The following is a 10,000-nucleotide window of genomic DNA, read 5'->3' on the forward strand; positions in this document are numbered from 1 at the left end:
GGCGCTATAGCCAGTGGTCCTAATCATTGCATGGCTGTGATTAGATGTGGACTCTCACGGAACATGTAAAGGTTGAGCCAGATCCGAGCATGTACGCCCCACTTCCTGTTTCCAGCCAGTGGTGCTATGGTGGATGGTTCTTATGGTCACATGGTTCTGATCAGATGTGTAACGTCTGAGTCCGAGGGTATTTACAGTGTACTTCCTGTTTGATGGTGAAGAATATAGATTGTGGTGTGGCCACCAAGACCTCAAGTGGAGCGAAGACTGAGAGACGTGTGATGAGGACCGGACTGCGATAGAACGTGTGAAGTTTGGAGGCAGAACGGAGCAGGTCCAGGTTATTTACAATCCACTTCCTGGTTCCACATGGAGTGGCCTGCTGGAGGCGCTCTTGCAGTGCTCCTCCTATTCCTTCTTGCACAAAGGAGGAGGTCCTGCTGCTGGCTTGTTGCCCTCCTATGCCCTCCTCCACGTCTCCTGGTGTCCTGGCCTGTCTCCTGGCCTGTCTCCTGGTGTCCTGGCTTGTCTCCTGGTGTCCTGGTCTGTCTCCTGGTGTCCTGGCCTGTCTCCTGGTGTCCTGGCTTGTCTCCTGGTGTCCTGGTCTGTCTCCTGGTGTCCTGGCTTGTCTCCTGGTGTCCTGGCCTGTCTCCTGGTGTCCTGGCTTGTCTCCTGGTGTCCTGGCCTGTCTCCTGGTGTCCTGGCCTGTCTCCTCAATGCTTTGGACACTGCCGGGAGACACAGCAAACCTCCGTTCCTCACCTCCAGTGATCTTCTGTTCCCAGTCGGTGTCTCGCGGCTGCGGCGTCCCGACTCGTGTCTTCATCATGTTTTGTGCTGCTTCTACTGCGCTGCTGTAAAGACGAGGCCCGTTGTCCCAGAAGATCCTCATTCTGACAGGGTATGGCGTCTGGAAGCGTACTTGTTTGTGTCTGAGGATTGTCTTTATTTCTTTGTATTCTCGGACTTTGTTGTTCACCTCGGTGCAAACTGCACCACGTTCCCCTCATGTAGGATCTTCTTTGTCCAGGCAATTTTCAGTATTTTGTCTTTGATGCCGAACCTCTGAAAATTGACCAGGATGGATCTCCAGACCACTTCGCTGTGCAGTTTGGGGCCGATTGACCGGTGGACTCATTGCCTCTGCAGATCCACGTCTTTATCAAGCTGTAGCTCCGCCTTTAAAAAGTTATGAGTGAAGGTCTGCAGGTCCCTTCAGTACCTTCCTGAATGCAGTACATGCAGGTTTCCTGGTGTGTAACTTTGGCCTGCAGGAGTTTTTGTTGTCTGAGAGAGTGAAGGAGAGCACCTTAGAGTTCAGCTGCTTCCTTTTCATCCAAACGTTGTTCTGCTTCGGTTCGTCCCCTTTCCTGGTCACCAACATCTCCTGCAACTTTTGATTTATCTCCATTCTGAAACTGTTGACTTCTTGTTTAATGTCGTTGCTGAAGTCGTTCTTGAAGTTGATAAAGTCTTTCTTAACTTCTGTTTAGAGTTCTTGTATGTTCTTGGTTAGGATTTGAATCGCTTTAACAGCGGCGGCGTCCTCCTCCTCGCCGCCGGCTTCCATTTCTCCCACACTGGTTGTAGCTTTCCCCCGGCCTGCTCAGCTGGTAGAGCAGAGACTCAAGGTAGAGGGTTCATGTCCCCCGGCCTGCTCAGCTGGTAGAGCAGAGACTCTAGGTAGAGGGTTCATGTCCCCCGGCCTGCTCAGCTGGTAGAGCAGAGACTCAAGGTAGAGGGTTCATGTCCCACGCCGGGCGCCACCTTCCTGTGGGCTCTCCACCTTCCTGTGGGCTCTCCACCTTCCTGTGAGCTCTCCACCTTCCTGTGGGCTCTCCACCTTCCTGTGGGCTCTCCACCTTCCTGTGGGCTCTCCACCTGCAGGAAGGTTCTTAATGGGTCAATGTGATCTGGGTGACGGTGCTCAGACTGACACCACCACCACCCGGAGACGGAGAAGAGGGAGGAGATGGATGTAGCTTCTGCCGTGTTCTTTTCCTTTCTCTCATCTTTGTGTTTCCCCCTACAGACTACTACTCATGAGGTCATATTGAGTATTTTTCATGTTTTATTGTTTTTTCCCCTTAAAACCGACCAGGAGTGTTTTCTATTGAACCTCCATGTTGAAACGCTCACGGGAAGTTCCTCATATACACACAGCCGTTTTCTTGCTTTTCTCGTTGTGATTTAAAACTGCATCAACCATATCAATAGCGCTTTTTATTTTAAATTAACTCAGCATCAGCAAATGGTTTCTTAGCTTTGGCAAGGTTCCATGAAACAAGCGAGGATGGCGTTGTTGTTCTCTTGTGCCGATGCTGACACATCGTAGACCCAGAGGGCTTGTATCACCTCATGTTCTCTGTTTTGTGACTGTGGGCCTTTGGAGGCTCGTTGGTATTAAAGCTGCTGCATGCAGAGAGTTGAAGTGCTGATCCACTCTGCTGACCGCTCTGGTCTGCTGCAGATCAAGTATGGGTCGGTTATATAAACTAACCTGTTCAGTCCAGTCAGAGTTCTGATCGACTTTGTGCTTTTTAATGCTGCAGGTCAGGTTGTTTCTTTGTTTAAAAATGCAAAACAGATTTACATGGAGCAGAAGAAGAACACAGAGCAGAAGAACACAAAGCAGAAGAACACGAAGCAGAAGAAGAACACGGAGCAGAAGAACACAAAGCAGAAGAACACGAAGCAGAAGAAGAACATGGAGCAGAAGAACACAAAGCAGAAGAAGAACATGGAGCAGAAGAAGAACACAAAGCAGAAGAAGAACATGGAGCAGAAGAAGAACACAAAGCAGAAGACGAACACAGAGCAGAAGAACACGGAGCAGAAGAAGAACATGGAGCAGAAGAACATGAAGCAGAAGAAGAACACAGAGCAGAACACGAAGCAGAAGAAGAACACAGAGCAGAAGAACATGAAGCAGAAGAAGAACACAGAGCAGAAGAACACAGAGCAGAAGAACACGGAGCAGAAGAACATGGAGCAGAAGAAGAACACAGAGCAGAAGACGAACACAAAGCAGAGGACGAACACAGAGCAGAAGAACATGAAGCAGAAGAAGAACACAGAGCAGAACACGAAGCAGAAGAACACAAAGCAGAAGAACACAAAGCAGAAGAAGAACATGGAGCAGAAGAAGAACACGAAGCAGAAGAACACGAAGCAGAAGAAGAACACGAAGCAGAAGAAGAACACGGAGCAGAAGAACACAAAGCAGAAGAAGAACATGGAGCAGAAGAACACGAAGCAGAAGAAGAACACGGAGCAGAAGAACACGAAGCAGAAGAAGAACATGGAGCAGAAGAAGAACACGAAGCAGAAGAACACGAAGCAGAAGAAGAACACGAAGCAGAAGAACACGAAGCAGAAGAAGAACACGAAGCAGAAGAAGAACACGGAGCAGAAGAACACGAAGCAGAAGAACATAGAGCAGAAGAAGAACACGAAGCAGAAGAACACGAAGCAGAAGAAGAACACGAAGCAGAAGAAGAACACGGAGCAGAAGAACACAAAGCAGAAGAAGAACACGGAGCAGAAGACGAACACGGAGCAGAAGAACACAAAGCAGAAGAACACGAAGCAGAAGAAGAACACGAAGCAGAAGAAGAACACGGAGCAGAAGAACACAAAGCAGAAGAACACGGAGCAGAAGACGAACACGGAGCAGAAGAACACGGAGCAGAAGAACACAAAGCAGAAGAAGAACACGAAGCAGAAGAACACAAAGCAGAAGACGAACACGGAGCAGAAGAACACGGAGCAGAAGAAGAACATGGAGCAGAAGAACATGAAGCAGAAGAAGAACACAGAGCAGAACACGAAGCAGAAGAAGAACACAGAGCAGAAGACGAACACAGAGCAGAAGAACATGAAGCAGAAGAAGAACACAAAGCAGAAGACGAACACAGAGCAGAAGAACACGGAGCAGAAGAAGAACATGGAGCAGAAGAACATGAAGCAGAAGAAGAACACAGAGCAGAACACGAAGCAGAAGAAGAACACAGAGCAGAAGAACATGAAGCAGAAGAAGAACACGGAGCAGAAGAACACGAAGCAGAAGAAGAACACGAAGCAGAAGAAGAACACGGAGCAGAAGAACACGGAGCAGAAGAACACGAAGCAGAAGAAGAACACGGAGCAGAAGAACACAGAGCAGAAGAACACGGAGCAGAAGAACACGGAGCAGAAGAAGAACACGGAGCAGAAGACGAACACAAAGCAGAAGACGAACACAGAGCAGAAGAACATGAAGCAGAAGAAGAACACAGAGCAGAACACGAAGCAGAAGAACACAAAGCAGAAGAACACAAAGCAGAAGAACACGAAGCAGAAGAAGAACACGAAGCAGAAGAAGAACACGGAGTAGAAGAACACGGAGCAGAAGAAGAACATGGAGCAGAAGAAGAACACGAAGCAGAAGACGAACACGGAGCAGAAGAAGAACACGGAGTAGAAGAACACGGAGCAGAAGAAGAACATGGAGCAGAAGAAGAACACGAAGCAGAAGAAGAACACGGAGCAGAAGACGAACACGGAGCAGAAGAAGAACACGGAGTAGAAGAACACGGAGCAGAAGAAGAACATGGAGCAGAAGAAGAACACGAAGCAGAAGAAGAACACGGAGCAGAAGAACACAAAGCAGAAGACGAACACGGAGCAGAAGAAGAACATGGAGCAGAAGAAGAACACGAAGCAGAAGAAGAACACGGAGCAGAAGACGAACACGGAGCAGAAGAAGAACATGGAGCAGAAGAAGAACATGGAGCAGAAGAAGAACACAAAGCAGAAGACGGACACAGAGCAGAAGAACACGGAGCAGAAGAAGAACATGGAGCAGAAGAACATGAAGCAGAAGAAGAACACAGAGCAGAACACGAAGCAGAAGAAGAACACAGAGCAGAAGAACACGAAGCAGAAGAACACGGAGTAGAAGAAGAACACAGAGCAGAAGAACACGGAGCAGAAGAACACGGAGCAGAAGAACACGGAGCAGAAGAACATGAAGCAGAAGAACATGAAGCAGAAAAACACGGAGCAGAAGAACACAAAGCAGAAGAAGAACACAAAGCAGAAGAACACAGAGCAGAAGAACACAGAGCAGAAGAAGAACACAGAGCAGAAGAAGAACAGAGCAGAAGAAGAACACAGAGAAGAAGAACACAGAGCAGGAGAAGAACACAGAGAAGAAGAACACAGAGCAGGAGAAGAACACAGAGAAGAAGAACACAGAGCAGGAGAAGAACACAGAGCAGAAGAAGAACACAGAGAAGAAGAACACAGAGCAGAAGAACATGAAGCAGAAGAAGAACACAGAGCAGAAGAACATGAAGCAGAAGAAGAACACAGAGCAGAAGAAGAACACAGAGCAGAAGAACACGGAGCAGAAGAAGAACACAGAGCAGAAGAACATGGAGCAGAAGAAGAACACAGAGCAGAAGAAGAACACAGAGCAGAAGAACATGGAGCAGAAGAAGAACACAGAGCAGAAGAACACGGAGCAGAAGAAGAACACGGAGCAGAAGAACATGGAGCAGAAGAAGAACACAGAGCAGAAGAACATGGAGCAGAAGGACACGGAGCAGAAGAAGAACACGGAGCAGAAGAAGAGCACAAAGCAGAAGAACACAGAGCAGAAGAACACGGAGCAGAAGAAGAACATGGAGCAGAAGAACACGAAGCAGAAGAAGAACACGGAGCAGAAGAAGAGCACAAAGCAGAAGAACACAGAGCAGAAGAGCACGAAGCAGAAGAAGAGCACGAAGCAGAAGAAGAGCACGGAGCAGAAGAAGAGCACGAAGCAGAAAAACACAAAGCAGAAGAACACAAAGCAGAAGAAGAACACGAAGCAGAAGAAGAACATGGAGCAGAAGAAGAACATGGAGCAGAAGAACACGAAGCAGAAGAAGAGCACGGAGCAGAAGAAGAGCACGAAGCAGAAGAAGAGCACGAAGCAGAAAAACACAAAGCAGAAGAACACGAAGCAGAAGAAGAACACGAAGCACAAGAAGAACACGAAGCAGAATAACACAAAGCAGAAGAAGAACACGGAGCAGAAGAACACGGAGCAGAAGAAGAACATGGAGCAGAAGAAGAGCACGAAGCAGAGCACGAAGCAGAAGAAGAGCACGGAGCAGAAGAAGAGCACGAAGCAGAAAAACACAAAGCAGAAGAACACAAAGCAGAAGAAGAACACGAAGCAGAAGAAGAACATGGAGCAGAAGAAGAACATGGAGCAGAAGAACACGAAGCAGAAGAAGAGCACGGAGCAGAAGAAGAGCACGAAGCAGAAGAAGAGCACGAAGCAGAAAAACACAAAGCAGAAGAACACAAAGCAGAAGAAGAACACGGAGTAGAAGAACACGGAGCAGAAGAACACGGAGCAGAAGAAGAACACGGAGCAGAAGAACACGGAGCAGAAGAACACGGAGCAGAAGAAGAACACGGAGCAGAAGAACACGGAGCAGAAGAACACGGAGCAGAAGAAGAACAGGGAGCAGAAGAAGAACATGGAGCAGAAGAACACGGAGCAGAAGAAGAACACGGAGCAGAAGAAGAACACGGAGCAGAAGAAGAGCACGGAGCAGAAGAAGAGCACGGAGCAGAAGAAGAACACGAAGCAGAAGAAGAACACGGAGCAGAAGAAGAACACGGAGCAGAAGAACACAAAGCAGAAGAAGAACACGGAGTAGAAGAACACGGAGCAGAAGAACACAAAGCAGATGAAGAACACGGAGCAGAAGAACACAGAGCAGAAGAAGAACACGGAGCAGAAGAAGAACACGGAGCAGAAGAAGAACATGGAGCAGAAGAAGAACACAAAGCAGAAGAAGAACACGAAGCAGAAGAAGAACATGGAGCAGAAGAACACAGAGCAGAAGAAGAACACGAAGCAGAAGAAGAACACAAAGCAGAAGAAGAACACGAAGCAGAAGAAGAACACAAAGCAGAAGAAGAACACGAAGCAGAAGAAGAACATGGAGCAGAAGAACACAGAGCAGAAGAAGAACACGAAGCAGAAGAAGAACATGGAGCAGAAGAACACGAAGCAGAAGAAGAACACGAAGCAGAAGAAGAACACAAAGCAGAAGAAGAACACGAAGCAGAAGAAGAACATGGAGCAGAAGAACACAGAGCAGAAGAAGAACACGAAGCAGAAGAAGAACATGGAGCAGAAGAACACGAAGCAGAAGAAGAACACGAAGCACAAGAAGAGCACGAAGCAGAAAAACACAAAGCAGAAGAAGAACACGGAGTAGAAGAACACGGAGCAGAAGAACACGAAGCAGAAGAAGAACACGGAGCAGAAGAAGAACATGGAGCAGAAGAACACGGAGCAGAAGAACACGAAGCAGAAGAAGAACACGGAGCAGAAGAACACGGAGCAGAAGAAGAACACGAAGCAGAAGAAGAACACGAAGCAGAAGAAGAACACGGAGCAGAAGAAGAGCACGAAGCAGAAGAAGAACATGGAGCAGAAGAACACGAAGCAGAAGAAGAACACGAAACAGAAGAAGAACACGGAGCAGAAGAACACAAAGCAGAAGAAGAACACGGAGTAGAAGAACACAGAGCAGAAGAAGAACACGGAGCAGAAGAACACAGAGCAGAAGAAGAACATGGAGCAGAAGAAGAACACGAAGCAGAAGAAGAGCACGAAGCAGAAAAACACAAAGCAGAAGAACACAAAGCAGAAGAAGAACACGAAGCAGAAGAAGAACATGGAGCAGAAGAAGAACATGGAGCAGAAGAACACGAAGCAGAAGAAGAACACGAAGCAGAAGAAGAACACGGAGCACAAGAAGAGCACGAAGCAGAAAAACACAAAGCAGAAGAAGAACACGGAGTAGAAGAACACAAAGCAGAAGAAGAGCACGAAGCAGAAGAAGAGCACGAAGCAGAAGAAGAACACGAAGCAGAAGAAGAACATGGAGCAGAAGAACACGAAGCAGAAGAAGAACACGAAGCACAAGAAGAACACGAAGCAGAAGAAGAACATGGAGCAGAAGAACACGAAGCAGAAGAAGAACACGGAGCAGAAGAAGAACATGGAGCAGAAGAACACGGAGCAGAAGAACATGAAGCAGAAGAAGAACACGGAGCAGAAGAACACGAAGCAGAAGAAGAACACGGAGCAGAAGAAGAACACGGAGCAGAAGAAGAGCACGAAGCAGAAGAAGAACACGAAGCAGAAGAAGAACACGGAGCAGAAGAACACGAAGCAGAAGAAGAACACAAAGCAGAAGAAGAACACGGAGCAGAAGAACACAAAGCAGAAGAAGAACACGGAGTAGAAGAACACAGAGAAGAAGAACACGGAGCAGAAGAACACGAAGCAGAAGAAGAACACGAAGCAGAAGAAGAACACAGAGCAGAAGAACACAAAGCAGAAGAAGAACACGGAGCAGAAGAACACAGAGCAGAAGAAGAACATGGAGCAGAAGAAGAACACGAAGCAGAAGAAGAACATGGAGCAGAAGAAGAGCACGAAGCAGAAAAACACAAAGCAGAAGAACACAAAGCAGAAGAAGAACACGAAGCAGAAGAAGAACATGGAGCAGAAGAACACAAAGCAGAAGAAGAACACGGAGCAGAAGAACACAAAGCAGAAGAAGAACACGGAGCAGAAGAACACGGAGCAGAAGAAGAACACGAAGCAGAAGAAGAACACGAAGCAGAAGAAGAACACGAAGCAGAAGAAGAACACGGAGCAGAAGAAGAAGAACACGGAGCAGAAGAACACAGAGCAGAAGAACATGGAGCAGAAGAACACAGAGCAGAAGAACATGGAGCAGAAGAAGAACATGGAGCAGAAGAACATGAAGCAGAAGAAGAACACGGAGCAGAAGAACACAAAGCAGAAGAACACGGAGCAGAAGAACACAGAGCAGAAGAAGAACACGGAGCAGAAGAAGAACATGGAGCAGAAGAACATGGAGCAGAAGAACACGGAGCAGAAGAAGAACACGGAGCAGAAGAAGAACACGGAGCAGAAGAAGAACACGGAGCAGAAGAACACGGAGCAGAAGAACACAGAGCAGAAGAACATGGAGCAGAAGAACACAGAGCAGAAGAACATGGAGCAGAAGAAGAACACGGAGCAGAAGAAGAACACGAAGCAGAAGAACACGGAGCAGAAGAACATGAAGCAGAAGAAGAACACGGAGCAGAAGAAGAACACAGAGCAGAAGAAGAACACGAAGCAGAAGAACACGGAGCAGAAGAACACGAAGCAGAAGAAGAACATGGAGCTGAAAGACAGGAAACGAGTGCTAACATGCAGAAACAGGCGGTGGTCCACCAGCGAGGTGATGTACGTACGTATGCACGCCGGGGTTGATGGACGACTCGTCCACCGCCATGTCAACCTCCGTCAGCACGTCTTGCAGGGCGCCGTCATCACCGAAGCCCCCCCACTCTGTGTTGATGCACATCCGGCCGTCGTTGCCCACCACACGCTTCACATTCCTCATCTCCTCCATGTAGCAGGCATTTGTCCCTGTTCCTGCAGGTCAGAGGAACGACTCAGGAACAACTAAAGAATGACTGAGAGATGACTGACAAACAACCAACAGACAACTCAGCTGGTTCCTCAGTGTGACCACCAGGGGGAGTCTCCTGGTTCCTCAGTGTGACCACCAGGGGGAGTCTCCTGGTTCCTCAGTGTGACCACCAGGGGGAGTCACCTGGTTCCTCAGTGTGACCACCAGGGGGAGTCTCCTGGTTCCTGAGTGTGACCACCAGGGGGCGTCTCCTGGTTCCTCAGTGTGACCACCAGGGGGAGTCTCCTGGTTCCTCAGTGTGACCACCAGGGGGCGTCTCCTGGTTCCTGAGTGTGACCACCAGGGGGCGTCTCCTGGTTCCTGAGTGTGACCACCAGGGGGAGTCTCCTGGTTCCTCAGTGTGGCTTCATGCACTGAGAGTTTATATATTGATCACCATTGCAAACCTTCCTATCTCCTTTTTGGAAATATGATCCACCGCCTCGTCCTGA

General features: G+C 48.2%; 1 protein-coding gene across 2 annotated transcripts in view; it reads right to left on the minus strand.

Annotated features, from left to right (window-relative positions):
- The window catches only part of LOC308122244 (hexokinase-4-like), a 46,800-nt gene that overhangs the window by 2,807 nt on the left and 33,993 nt on the right, over positions 1-10,000 (minus strand). For both annotated transcript variants that reach the window (XM_080483958.1, XM_080483959.1), the window contains one exon: positions 9,328-9,511. In XM_080483958.1, the coding sequence (XP_080340084.1) occupies positions 9,328-9,511 (184 nt within the window). The remainder of the gene's footprint in view (positions 1-9,327; positions 9,512-10,000) is intronic.

Source organism: Lipophrys pholis, assembly GCF_963383615.2.
Source record: "Lipophrys pholis genome assembly, chromosome: 16".
In the NCBI taxonomy this organism is placed as follows: Eukaryota; Metazoa; Chordata; class Actinopteri; order Blenniiformes; family Blenniidae; genus Lipophrys; species Lipophrys pholis.